The 15,178-nt window shown below is 36.8% G+C and overlaps 1 protein-coding gene across 34 annotated transcripts in view; it reads right to left on the bottom strand.

The window, feature by feature from the left end:
- Positions 1–15,178, bottom strand: part of RIMS1 (regulating synaptic membrane exocytosis 1) — a 356,593-nt gene that overhangs the window by 109,524 nt on the left and 231,891 nt on the right. For 20 of the 34 annotated variants that reach the window (XM_076333034.1, XM_076333035.1, XM_076333056.1 and 17 more), the window contains one exon: positions 13,241–13,330. The exons of 13 other annotated variants lie outside the window; for them this stretch is intronic. In XM_076333034.1, the coding sequence (XP_076189149.1) occupies positions 13,241–13,330 (90 nt within the window). Of the gene's footprint in view, positions 1–1,113; positions 1,192–5,523; positions 5,608–13,240; positions 13,331–15,178 lie in introns of all 34 variants that reach the window. One more of the 34 variants, XM_076333069.1, reaches the window with a different exon arrangement.

Genomic DNA, 15,178 nt, shown 5'->3' with positions numbered 1-15,178 from the left:
GGAAGACACCTAAACAGCTGTAACACCAAATTATACCCAAATAATATAATCACAGTGGATTTTCATGATTTGTACCTACTGCAATATTTGATGAGCATTATATTGTGACAAAGAAAATACTGCAGCAAAATACAAAATGTTTTTCTGCGTGAGCAGAGCTCATTACCTGATGCTTTCTGGGTTTTAAAAGAATGTATCTTCTTACCAAAAAATAATATCTCAGATTAAAAATTAAAATCCCCTTTGTCCTCAAACTATTTTCTCCAGATTTATTTTTTGTTTATTCTCATTACTTTTACATTTTTTTCTTTACCAGGACAAATACAAGGTGGATACACAGAGAAACACATATTAAATGCTGCAGCTTTACTTAAAACCTAAGGTTAGCAAAGTATTTAAAGTTATGGTTAGATCCACTGAATGCAGCAGCATTATCATTCAAATGATGTCACCCTCTTCATTTTCTGTTTCGTTGGTTATGGGGCTTATTTTCCTCTTACTCCTTATATCACTTGCTTAGACTGTGACATTACATGCAATGGAGAAAAAGAGCACATAGTGACTACTCTTTGTAGGATGGAAAAGCTGAGAGTAGGACATGCTTTCCTGTGAAAAGTGGCAAAGTAATATATAGCACTAGTGAGCTGAATACACTTACTTCTCTGCTCTCTGTGCTGTCCTTGCAAGCAGCACACATTAGAAATACGTTTAAAATCATAATTTCCTTTCTGTTTCCTTCCTCTTGCTAAGATGATGCTGTATACAGTTCCATATAGCTCAACTGCCTACTACAGTGCTCTCAGTCCTGGCTCGGCTTCAGCACACTGTGGGCATTGGCAGGTACATATTTACATGTAGGCGTTCTTTCATGCCCATATACAATGTATGAAGAGTGCACTGGGGATAAGAACACTCATGTCATACTCAAATTTACCTCTTAAATGTACTTTATAGGGGATTAAATATTATCTATGAACAATACATGCATATATGTACTTACACATAAAAAGAGAAAAAACTAAATATGTGAAAGTATTATGCAGAGCATATGAAGAATATACTATAACCAATACCTCATTTACTTGGAACTATGATTTGAGTAAATAAGGATACCTCTGTGCTGCTCCAGGTTTAGCACTTAGGTGGTCTACACTGTCCTGTTTTGGAATGCAAGACTCCAGCGTCCTTGTTCTTCACAAAATTTGGAAACATGGATGTGAATTTGGACAGAATGAGCAGAAACAGAGAGATGGTCACATGCAGTGAAGGTGGAGACATGCAGTCAAATATATAAACCAAAAGCATTAGGGCACTATCTGCTGAGAAAGGCTATATTTCTCATTTCCCCTTCTGTTGATTTAATCCATACACTTTAAGGAAATGTTAAAATTTTTAGACATAATATCAACATTCTAAGATGCAATAAAGAATGAAACCCACAACAATATTTTTAAAAACCTTTATACTCTACATGCTGAACGGCAGTACTGTGGCTTAATAGTTGCCATTATCCTTCTTGAGAATTAATCTACAGTATTGTTCATTAGATTAATATATAAACCTATACAGAACATCTTCCCTTAGGAATTTGAAAAATGTGTATTTTGTCCTTATACTGTGAAATTCTCCTGAAAATGCAAGTCAATTTCATAATTTCATGTATTTTGATGAAAACTTCATATTCTGTTGCCAGCCTGTCTGCTACAGTAATAATTAACAACAATTCAATAACAAAGTAGAATAACTGACTCAGCTTTTTTTTAAAAAATTCAAATAAAATTCAGAATATTTCTTAATTTCTATATTATGTTCATTTCTGCTGAAGCTGTTTAAGAACCTCAGAATTTGTTCACAGCTTTCAATTTGGCATAAACATTATTAGCTTGTCGGTTTATTATTAGTTTTTCATGGAATATATGGTAAAAACATTTTTTTTCTTGATAAGGTGTATCAATGTAAGATTTTTTTCAAATGTCAAATTTGGCTTTTAATGAGAAAACTCAGCACAATTTGCAGTCCACTAATAGTCTAGGGTATGTAATAAATTTGCATATATACCTCCATTATGGTGAGGAAATGCTAAAATTTCTCTTTAAGGTCATAAATCTACCAACTGTCACACCAAATCACTGATCAATGAAGCCCTGTTATGTATATAGACAAGCACTATGTATTATTTTATATACAGACAAGCTATTCACAGTTCATGTTCCAAAGACCCATGTGCCTCAAAATATTTAGCACTGTTGAGTGTAAACAAAATCTACACACAGAAATATGCTAATATTCCTATCAAAATTAAAAATTACTATTCCTACGGTGACAAAATAACATTTTTATAAAATTCAGTGTCTAACATTTAAAATGACTTATTACTGGCTTGTACAAGAGACCTCAGTGGTTTGCAGTGAGTCTGTTCATTTAGATAGCCTTAAAGCCATCAAGAACGTCACGTTCAATACTTCCTGATTTTTCCTGAAGATTTCTGAAAGGCTGGATCTACATGGTATGTGAGCTGGGAGGTCACAGCTACTCTGAAAGCTTGGTAGCTCCTCACACTCATTCCTAGCACTTCAATTCGTCTTGCAAAACTGCCTCCCTGATCAAGTCACATAGCGTTGCTGGAAAGACAGGAAAGGATCACCCAGGCCAGCCTGCAACTGACAGTGCACGGCACACCTCAAGTTCTCTTCGTGAAAGTACCAGAAGCGTACTTGCTCCACAGGTGGCCTCAGGATGACTCTTGGACAAGCATTCTTACAGATGCATGCATGACTGCCAAAAACTGCTTCTCTTAACTGAAAGTATATGAAAATTAATTTTTTAAAAGGCTTATTTTATCCAGTCTTGGTTATACACTGAAATTATATGCAGACTTCTCAAAAAGAACAGTCTGAATAAAATTCCCACCTACCATTAAATGCTCAACTTTCATTCTCCTTGTTTTTATCATCGCTTACAATTTCACAGTTTCACAGTTCTCCAGTTACCAGAAAGTCTTTCACTTTAGACAGACTTTCTAATACTCATTTCTAATATAGAAACCACAAAACCTCCCAGCAATGATGCTATCAATCAAATTCAAACCAAAAGCTATTCTTTAAAATGTCTTAAAGAAATACATGATACTAACCAAACACTTGTTAATTCTTAACACTGAAATAACATACAAGCCATGTCTTCATCTCGTCTAGGTACATCAAGGAGTCACTTTTTCTGATATGGCAAGTGAACGAATTCCAGAATAACAACAATCTTGCCAAGACCTTTACTAAAATTTATGTTATGAATCATTATCAATAAACACAATGTTGCAAAAATGGAATTTAAATGATCAAAATTAGAAATAATGCATAAGTCATATGTTTAAGAAATGTATTCAGAAATAGATCTTCTTGATTGCACCTTATATGCAAATTGGGCCAATTTGTAAGATAAATCTGGAGTGTACTCAAATGAAGAGTAAGATGACATCGGTCAAAGTCAATTAATCTGTGAAAATATGATTTGAAAGCAGTGATAAGCAGTTAGTTAATTACCCCTGCTGATCCATCAGACACTCATTCCCTGACACCGCTTCATCAGTTGTCAAATTGATACAAGCATATCTTAAAAAACCATAAATTATAGAACTGAGTGGTGTTGGCCAACTGCCAAAGCTATGGGAAATAATCAGAATGAATGCAAACTTAAAGAGTAGAAAACAAAGGTAAAGCACCTGTGATTCCCTCACTGATACTCTCTCTACACACAAGGTGGGCTATTATTTTGTATTGGGCATGCAATGCAAAGAGCCCAGTGTTCTCCTAACTTCTCTTAATCTGGAACTGGGAGGCTGCAGTCATCAGGACTGGGGTTAGCCTAAACTCCTTCTTGATGCATAACTGACTGCATCACTGGGATTTGGTGACCAGACTACCTGCAAGACTTCCAAGCACAAGAAGGCACTGATTTCACTAAGAAAATTAGACTGCTGTTTCTCCAACTCAAAATCTTTGCCAGAATAGATTCTATATCCTACACATGCGTTGCTGTAATATGTTTGCTAAGAGGTATTAGATGATTTCAGTCTTTCTCCACAAAACTTTGGCTGACACCAAAAGGCTTACAATTCTGCATTAAGGATGGCAGTATTTAGATGAAAATCTTATTTCACTGATATGTGATATGATTATGATTTAATTCTAATCACTTCAATGACAACAAGATTTTATCAAGTCTGATCCACTGAAGTCAAAGACAGTCTTTCCATCGACTTGAAAAATGGGAAGCAAAATTAGTTAAAAATGCCTAAAAGATACAAAGTACATTTGTAAACTATTAATAGCTGTCCCATCAAAGGGATGTGTTGGCAAAATTTCTAGAAATGCAGTATCTGTAAGGAGGGACAATTTTGAAATAATGTTTCACAAATTTAATTTTATAATTTATAACACTGATTTACTCAAATAAAAAAAGAAATGCTATCCAAACAGAATTACACTCTTCCCACCTTGTATTAGTGGAATACATCCAGTATCAAGCAAACATGACAAATTACAGTACAAATATAAGTACTGTGGACAGACTTCAGCAGAAGATAAGCATTAGCACTACAGTAACGGAGGTTTATCCAGATACCAGTCTTCCAGTTTTAAGTGCAACTTCATAAGAGTTCACACATGTATGGATTATTTACATGAACCATCTGTATCCTGTCATTTACTGTAACACAAAAAATTTGAAGGGAAAATTTTGAATTTGCATCTCAATAGAAATTATAATGTCTGCTTAAAAAAACCCCAGATCTATCTGGAAAAAAAATACCAAAAAAATGACTACTGCCAAAGCAATGGAATACCAAAACTGATTTGAGTAGAAAGTTCAAAAAACAAAGGTGCTTCTATTAATCATAGGTGGTATTCAGCATAAAAATTTATTTAAACCACTGGTGTTTTTAACCAAAACCTACCTTGTTAGGAAAACCTGCTCCATGGAGACCATCCTGATTTAGGACAGAATTTATGAACAGTGCCAATTTTTACATACATCAACTAGTACGTGTTACCAAGACTTCCAACATATCAGTTTGTGGGGGGTTTTTTTCCCCTTAGGAACAGTTTGTTAAAAAAGGGAAAAAACCCCAATAAAAATAAAAATAAACACCTAGACAAGAACAGGCTCTACAACAAATACTTCTCATATTATAAAGCACCACAGTGAAAACACCACCAACATGTACAGAAGCAGGTAAAAACAGACTAAAGAACATGAACACAGATGATGTTCTGTTGTATTAGACATCTTACTTCATGGCTTGTGACCATTCAGGCAAACAGAAAATTTGAAAAGACATTAATTCCTAGGTGCTTTATAACAGTTCAACAAAATGCAGAGATGATATATAAGCTGCTGTTTTATTTTGGGCTTCTGGAGGTTGTAAGTCTCTTGCTACATATATGCATACTTTTAAATTTCAGTATACTCCTCTGAGAGTGCAAGATGCAGTAAGCCACTTTTCAACTGGGAGGAGTTGACTAGTACCTGTCATCCTCCGGAGATGCATGCTGGATATGAATCCTGGGACTAGTAGGTCGTCTCCTCTCTAGGGAGGGGGACCATCTACCCCTGTTTGCCCGTTCAATAAAACAGGAAAAAAAATAGGATATTTAGTTTGTGATAAAATTAAATATATGGTATTTGGGACTGGAAAAATACCCCAAAAAGTAATGAAAGTGTGTCATTTAATTACTTTTTCTAGCAGTCTTCTAATTCCCAAGTATACTATTCTTATGGCTGCTTATTGCAGAAACATTACAGCTGAAACAAATTCTGCCTAAAGATGCAGAATTTAGACCAATATAAATCTTTTACATCGTGTACCATTAAGTTTTCAAATATTCTCAAATGCTAGACTATCTAAAAGCCTGTCATTTGCATAGAAAGTTGTAATTCCAAACTAGAAGAGCTTTTCAAAGACCATATGACAGTCATTTTCTGTCGTCTACTGGCTGGTATTTTGTTAAGCCCATCTCTCCTAGCTCTTTGCACCGAAAAATGCATTCTCAGTAAAAATGTAGGACTATGAATTACAATAAAAATTCTAAAGGCATAAAGTGACCCCTTCGTGGAACGCAATGAGAGAGTAAAGGTAAATTAATTAGCTACAACTAAGCTACACGCATTTGTGTACAAGTACTGGAGTAATGTTTTTTCATTTAGAAATATATATTGAAAATGTGTGCAGCCTCTTCTGTTCATTTCTCTGTATCCCTGCAGTACATGCCAGCAGATTATGTTATATAATTAAATTTAACAAAAAGGACCTGAATTGTGAATAAAAACTGGTGTCTTACATGATTTTTTTTTCTTGAAAAAGCTCATTTAATTTAGAATATTATATACTATGCTATAGACTGGTGTTGCTTATTTTGTTGGGATGTTATGTTGTTGTAATAGTACAAGTGTATGTATAACAATTTACAAAATCAAAATATACTGATTAATTTACAAACAGCAAAATGTTTACATAAACTCTGTAGACTAACTAATATTTCACTTTCTGAGGCATCCTTCCAGTCCATGTAATAAGGAAAAGGGTTTAATTTATGGAACATGCAAATAACAAAGGTTTCAAGATTAGCGTAACTTGAACAGTTAGGTAGATCCTTCAGAAGTTTCAAGAGAAAATAGGTTGTTAGTAGTTAGTTTCTTTTTCTCTCCAAAGCAAGAGTTAAAGAAAATGTTAATGCATCAGTGCACTCAGTCAAAGCCCTTAATATGCTGATATCCACTATAAATATTAAACAGCATGTGACAGAATTAACTAGGTCATGCAGTATGAACTTTGAGAACATGCTCTCTTTCACTGAATTTTGAATGACCATGAGCCACAGTATAACGCAGACAAACATGCAATAACCTATTCCTTTATGTGGTTGAAAAGAACTGGAAACACAATACGTTGCATACCTGATGCAAACAGTTGTTTTACTGTACATTATTTTAAATGTAAATGGTGATATTCAACATAACTGTTAAAGGCACACAATATAAACACCTATTACTTCAGACTTACTAAAAAAACCTTAGAAAAATCAACATGAAATCAGGACAGGTCTTTATTGATTAAACAACAGCTCCAACTTCTCTGTTATCTATTTATGAGTAGGTAACAGGTAACTGTTCAGCTTTGTATCTTGTTTAGGTGGTAGTGACCAGCTGACAGCAAACATCCTGAAGATCCTTGAAATGTTTTGATTCCTACTGCAGCGAAGCACCTCAGAACAAGTGTAACACAGCTGCTGGGCTGCATTTTGCAGATACGCTGACCTTGTTGTACATGAACTAATCCTCAAGCTGTGCTCCTCGGTTTTATTTGCTCAGATCTCCACTGACTAACCTCTCAAGACCAAAGCATACAAACAGTACCAATCTGTACAACTGCTCTTGTGCTAACTGCTAATACACACAACAATTGCTTGCAACACAAGAAACTTAGAAGGTGAATAAAAGCCACACTAAGTATTATTAGCGTGTTTTCCTGACGAGGCTGGGGGTCGCACACAGATTTCTCCGTTCTAAGGAAATGGTACCCAACTTACAAAGAAAAAAAAAATCAGAAATTGTGAGTCACAGTGAAGAGGACAACCAAAAAAAATCATACTAAAGGAACTAGTGACAGCAAAAAACATTTTCAAAGGCATTAGAGAGTATTTATAACTGTATTATAAACTAACATATGTCTTACAGATCATCACAAAAACTTCAACAAGATAATAAGTTTGAACAGCTAGGAATAAATAAGAGGGGGGAAAAAAAAAAGGGAAAACAAAAAGGCAGGCATGGTGCAACTGTATAGATATATTAGTAGGGGCTGGATCTTTTTAAGCATCCTAGTGTATACTGTGCCAAAGAGAAATATATAGAATAATAGAATTGTTTAGGTTGGAAAAGACCTTTAAGATCATCAAGTGCAACCATTAACCTAGCACTGCCAAGTCCACCACTAAACCATGTCCCTAAGCACCACATCTACACGTCTTTCAAATACCTCCAGGGATGGGGACTCCACCACTTCCCTGGGCAGCCTGTTCCAATGCTTGACAACGCTTTCGGTGAAGAAATTTTTCCTAATACCCAACCTAAACCTCCCCTGGTGCAACTTGAGGCCATTTCCTCTTGTCCTATCGCTAGTTACTTGGAAGAAGAGACCGACACCCACCTCGCTACAACCTCCTTTCAGGTAGTTGTAGAGAGCAATAATGTCTCCCCTGAGCCACCTTTTCTCCAGGCTAAATAACCCCAGTTCCCTCAGCCACTCCTCATAAGACCTAGACTCTTCACCAGCTTTGTTGCCCTTCTTTGGACACGCTCCAGCACCTCAACGTCCTTCTTGTAGTGAGGGGCCCAAAACTGAACACAGTATTCCAGGTGCGGCCTCACCAGGGCCGAGTACAGGGGCACAATCACTTCCCTACTCCTGCTGGCCACACTAGTTCTGATACAGGCCAGGATGCCATTGGCCTTTTTGGCCACCTGGGCACACTGCCGGCTCATGTTCAGCCGGCTGTCGACCAGCATCCCCAGGTCCTTTTCCGACAGGCAGCTTTCCAGCCACTCTTCCCCAAGCCTGTACCGCTGCATGGGGTTGTTGTGGCCAAAGTGCAGGACCCGGCACTTGGCCTTGTTGAACCTCATACAATTGGCCTTGGCCCATCGATCCAGCCTGTCCAGGTCCCTCTGCAGAGCCTTCCTACCCTCAAGTAGATCAACACCCCTGCCCAACTTGGTGTCATCTGCAAACTTACTGAGGGTGCACTCAATCCCCTTGTCCAGATCATTGGTAAAGATATTAAACAGAACTGGGCCCAAAACTGAGCCCTGGGGAACACCTACTGTGACTGGCCGCCAACTGGATGTAACTCCATTCACCACACCTCTTTGGGCCCGGCCATCCAGCCAGTTTTTTACCCAGTGAAGAGTATGCCTGTCCAAGCCATGAGCAGCCAGTTTCTCCAGCAGAATGCTGTGGGAAAAGGTGTCAAAGGCTTTACTAAAGTCTAGGTAGACAACACAACAGCCTTTCCCTCATCGACTAGGCGGGTCACCTTGTCATAGAAGGAGATCAGGTTAGTCAAGCAGGACCTGCCTTTCATAAACCCATACTGACTGGGCCTGATCACCTGGTTGTCCTGTACATGCCACATGATGGCACTCAAGATGAGCTGCTCCATAACCTTCCCCGGCACCGAGGTCAGGCTGACAGGCCTGTCGTTCCCTGGATCCTCCTTCCGGCCCTTTTTGTAGATGGGCGTCACATTTGCTAACCTCCAGTCAACTGGGACCTCCCCAGTTAGCCAGGACTGCTGATAAATGATTGAAAGTGGCTTGGTGAGCACTTCCATCAGCTTTCTCATTACCCTTGGGTGGATCCCATCTGGCCCCATAGACTTGTGTGTGTCTGATGTAGCAGGTCGCTAAGCATTTCCCCTTGGATTACCAGGGCTTCACTCTGCTCCCTGTCCCTGTCTTCCAGCTCAGGGGGCTGGGTACCCCGAGAACAAATGGTCTTACTATTAAAGACTGAGGCAAAGAAGGCATTAAGTTCCTCAGCCTTTTCCTCAGCCTTTGTCACTGTTTCCCCCCGCATCCAATAAAGGGTGGAGATTCTCCTTAGCCCTCCTTTTGTTGCTAATCTATTTACAGAAACAATTTTTATTGTCTTTTACAGCAGTAGCCAAATTAAGTCCTAGTTGGGCTTTGGCCCTTCTAATTTTCTCCCTGAATAACCTCATGACATCTTTGTAGTCCTCCTGAGTTGCCCGTCCCTTCTTCCAAAGGTCATCAACTCTCCTTTTTTTCCTGAGTTCCAGCCAAAGCTCTCTGTTCAGCCAGGCTGGTCTTCTTCACCGCCTACTCGTCTTTCAGTACATGGGGATGGCCTGCTCCTGCGCCTTTGATTTCCTTCTTGAAGAACGTCCAGCCTTCCTGGACTCCTTTGCCCTTCAGGACTGCCTCCCAAGGGACTCTGTCAACCAGGCTCCTGAACAGGCCAAAATCTGCCCTCCGGAAGTCCAAGGTAGCAGTTCTGCTGACGCCCCTCCTTACATGAAGGATTATGTTCTGTACCAAACTAGTCCATTTACCAAAAAGCTTTGGCAGGCCTGTGTCAGGGCAAGGTCAGTTTGCCAGTCAAGTTATATGGACTTTCCTTGCTCAAATGATGTAGCTTATAGCAGGAGAAAAGGAATGTCTTTTTTTGTTGTTTTGTTTTTGGTTTAGTGCAACTAACAAGACATATATCCCAAAATCGTATATACTGCTGAAAGTATTTTTCTTCTGGTATATGTGGGTCAACACAATGACTTTTACTGGCAAAGCAGCATCTTAAAAAACAGTAATTACTCCAAACATTCCAAATGACAAGAATGATATTATACAGAGTTTAGGGATCAAAACCATTTTTGATAAATTGTTAACACAGAGAAATAGGGCTCTACTATCTATCAGTTACACACAGCCAATACCATTTTGTTAAAAAAGGTCAAGTGGACCATTTTAACTCTTGATCTCAAATGCAATCTAATTTTTACCCTCTGAGACAAAAGGTTGGAGGGAATGAGTAGAAAGAATTTTCCATAGGTAATATTTACAATTTTGTTGAAGAAAATACGTAATGCCAGATTTAGAAGTCTATCTTTATACTTTGAGGACTAAAAGCCTAAATTTGTAAATAAAATATACAATTCCATTTGGGGGTGGGGGGAAGAAAACACCTTGAAAACAACTAACAATACCTTCAACATAGGTCCCTCAAATATAACGGTCATAAAATGGTGCTGTACAGATTGGACTTCACAAAACTGTATAGTGTTTCTCTTCGCTACAAGCAGGACCAACTACACCTGACAGATATTTGTTTAATCTCTTCTTAGGCAGTCTCCAGTAATGAAGTCTAGATGATGTTTTCCGTATCGTCTATTACAGTGTTTCATTATACTAGCCTTCAAAAAAGCTTTCCTACTATTTAAGATGAACCTATCTTACTTTATTTTGTCACTTATTCTCATCCTGTCCACACATATACAAAATGCTTTCTACATACCTTGAACTTAATTCTGTGTTCTTCAAACTAAAGACTCCTCTATCATTACACCCAACTGATCACTAACCTCACGTTAAAGCGTAAGCAGATACATTCAACAGTGGAGAACGAAATCTTCTAAAATTAGCTTCCCCCAAAACAAAAGATTTAATTTGGTGTTTCTTATACATTAAATATAATATCTTCCTCCAAAAATTGGGCTGTATTAGATAAACATCTATGTCTGAAGAAAAAAAAAGCCTGTTGTTAATCCTCTGACAGAGCCACACAGATCTTCTAATTTGCAACAAAACCATCATGAAAATTTTGAACAATAATTTAATAAAAAAGAGCTTTTCTACACCCCCATGAAGGGCCCCAAATCAAAAGCACCTATTTAGTCACTATTTAGGACTTCTAAAAGCAAAGACATAAAAGTTTCATAGTGATGGACAATTTTTCTGGATCAGGCCCACAGATGATTTGGCAAAACCTCGTGTTTAGCAGAGGCCATTAACACAGACTAAACACTTCTCTTTATGAGGAGGCTCATGAAAAATGCTGCAGGTTCTGTTCAGTGCCTATTGGACAGAGGTTGCTGAAGATAATTTATAAAGACATAATAGAACTAGTTAACATCAGTGACAGGTTTAGTTTTGAGTATAATATTCTAACTAGGTAGTTTACAGTTGCCAGCTTCCATTTCATTGAATATTTAACTTGATGGGTGGCATCTTGAAATGAAAGTACAAAACATATACTGCTTATGTCCATACGTTATTGCATTAAATAGCTGCTTATAGATGAATACAGCTGTATATATCTACACACTTCATAATTAATACGATGCTACAATAGTTTTTTTTAAACATCTAGAATGGTATCCTGTATTTCATTCTGAGTGGCCTTATTTCTGTCATACTTTTTGGGGATAACCATACACATTTTATCTATGATATCTTGAGCTTGACCTGAAAAAGGAATGAACTATTGTAGATCTATCTGAGATATTCCAGCGTAACATTAGTCACTCCTCTGCAACAAGGGCACAACTTGAGAAGCAAGGTCCCGTCAAGGAGCAGCGGGAAGTGGGGAAAAGGGAAGGGGAAATTCCACAAGAGGAAAAGAAAAAAAAAAAAAAAAAAAGAAACCTTATCTCAGAGAAAAGTACGTTCTTACTGCCTTTCTTCAAAGGTCCTCTCCCATGATAATGAAAGTGATGCAACTGTTTTAATAACCACGCTGTGGGTTGACTAACAAAGCAACTTTGCATTATTAACTGCCACACTAGTTAAACATGTATTGCACAGATGAAATTATAATTCAACCATATTCCCACTCAATGGGACCCTATTATTGCCTCTAGTGAAGCTAAAATCTAGTCTAAAATGGTATAATTGTTAGCCAAAAACACAGGTGGTGATGAAAAATTCCCTTGTGGAACAACCCCATCTGTCAAACACACCAATAGTATTTGGTTCACCTCAGATTTTTAACCCAGCTATTGTAATATTAGAAATTCAGAAAGCATCCATAAAATGCCTGCACAATGTATGTGACACAACAATATTTCATTTAAATTGCAAACATGTCTTCTTAAGAAGACTTATGTGAGCCTTAATATAATGTCACAGAGTGCAAAAAAGCTTAATGCAGTGATTTGCTTTGTAATTGCAAAAGCAGATGAAGCAGATTAGATTAAGGAAGCAATGAAGTTTGGCTGTTTTGTAGAAAATACGTCATGATGAAAACTACAGTTCTGGTTTGAAATATGAGAGGTTTGTCATATAATCTATAAATTATGTCACCGCCTTATTAGCAGTCCACAGAACAGGCAAGAAACAAATGTAATGCTTTTTAGCAAATGATAATGAAGATTAACAACCAAGTAGTACTTTGCGAAAATATTTAACACTGCAATGCTATTATCAGCATACTGAGGACTTTTGTAAACAATGACATCAGCTTGAACTAAAACAAGGAAAGAAGCCAGAAGTGGTTATAAACTCCAACACACAATTTACATGACATACATGAACATAGGAGCAAAATTGTCTACAAATACCAAAGCAGACATGAATGTACAAGAATGTAGAGTACTCATATGAAGAAAAACAAAACTGATAAAGATCACCAGCACAGATGACAAGAAATTCATAAGTTTTTATTTTATACCTTTCTCGTTCTGGTGAATGCAAACTAGTATCTGGTCTCAAGCAGTTGGTACTAGCACTCCTAGCCCTGTCAAGGGAGGGCTGTAGTTCACTAGTGCCAGTGCATTGCATCCAATGGTAGAAGAGAAAGAAAAAGAAAACAAAGAAAGGAATACAATGTTAGATATTAACTCATAAAATAATGCTCTCTTTACAGAAAATGTAGAATCACAATGATTTAATTAAGGAAAACGTAAAAGAGCTGACTGGATGACAGTGCCAAGATTTGTTTAGAAAATAAAAGCAAACAAAAGACTGCTAGTAATTTTTTGCTAAGGTCATTGAAATGTTTAAAACTGAATGAGACAGAACAACATCCACTTGTAAGAAAGTGGAATGAGAAATACCAAACAATAAATTTAAATCCTTATTAACAGCAGTAAATCTTAGGCCAACATAAAAGGATGCGATACACTACATATTATGTGAAATCAATTTACAGTGAAGGTCATTTATTTTGCAAATCCATATGAGATACCAAACAGAAGGGGGGAATTAATCCACAGTGTCTTACCTAACCAGTAGATCATCTCCAAATTTTGGTATTTGTGAATTAAGGCAATCATGAAGGAGTGAAATATCCTGTCTAATCACTGATTTGGTCTTAGCACATGCAGGAAGAGTTGAGCTTTGTAAATTAAAATTATTTAAACAAAATGAAAATAAATTTGACATGTAACCAAAATCATATACATAAACAAAAGAATGTAACAAAGAAAAACATGCAACATGTAATTTTAACAGTGGAGAAAACAAAGTTTTGGGGTTTTTTAGTTGTTTTTTTTTAATATAGGGGTTAATTTAGACAGCTATTTTATGATTCTATCTCTCAGTCATAAAAACTGTATGAAACTTTTTTTTTTAATCTAACAAGGCAGGACTATTTATTTTTTAAAAAAGAACTAACTACTTAAAGCAGATTCTAAACAATTCTTACCTGTATAGGTTCCAATGAGTACCATTTTCTAGTAAAGGCATCTTGGGTGGTAATGTTTTATAGTGCCTAACAGAATTTCTTGAATGTAGTGGAACAGAAAAGAAAACAGAACAACAAAAAAACATGCCAGAAATAAAAAGACAGGTAAAGGTAAGGCAAGACTGACCAGAACGTAAAATAAATGCATAATATTCTACTACATTTAATAGCTGTATGAGTAGATTTCTCAATATATGTTTTTCTCAACTCAACTACTGTGACAGCTATTTGGGGGACAAATTTTTGTATTTACACTTTTGTTAATACAGTCCATGAACACATGACAATACTAGTACAGCTCAGATTTTTTTCCTTGTAATGAAAGTAATCTAAATTCCATTTTTAGAGATTTTTAATTAAAATATACAACCTGTTGTAAAGGATTAGGTTGTTATTAAACTTGCTGTTTATTTCTCTCAGTAATGCCTTATTTAGACCTACAGAGACCTTAACCTCTTCAGTAGCTAAGGATGAAAAGCTTGCTAAAATAGTGATATATAGTATCACAAACTCAATTATAGACATATTAGCATCCGGCACTTTTGAATGTGGAAGTCTTTTTGAAGTGGTGTATCAGCTTAAAAATCTAACAGTAATTAAATGCTATTAATAATAAGCTAATTAAAAAAACTAGGAGATCTACTACCTCATCCAGCACAGTAGCACACTGAGATGCTATATGACAACTGTCTAATATCAACACTTACAGTACATGGGATTTTAGAACCGGAAACGTTTGCTTTATTATGCAGCTCTACCCAATGAACAAGGGAGAAATTCAAAGGCAGACAGTGGCTGCCGAATGGGAAGCATGGCCATTTAATGGTTAAGGGTTAATAATCAAGTTCTAACAATTTTCCACATACCCTACCAGGACACAGCTGTGGCGCTATTAGCAGAAGGACCAGCAACCTTGAGGATTTT

This window comes from Aptenodytes patagonicus, chromosome 3 (genome assembly GCF_965638725.1).
Source record: "Aptenodytes patagonicus chromosome 3, bAptPat1.pri.cur, whole genome shotgun sequence".
Lineage (NCBI taxonomy): Eukaryota > Metazoa > Chordata > Aves > Sphenisciformes > Spheniscidae > Aptenodytes > Aptenodytes patagonicus.
Note: the sequence above shows the minus strand (reverse complement) of the source record. Positions and strands in the feature narration are given on the sequence as shown.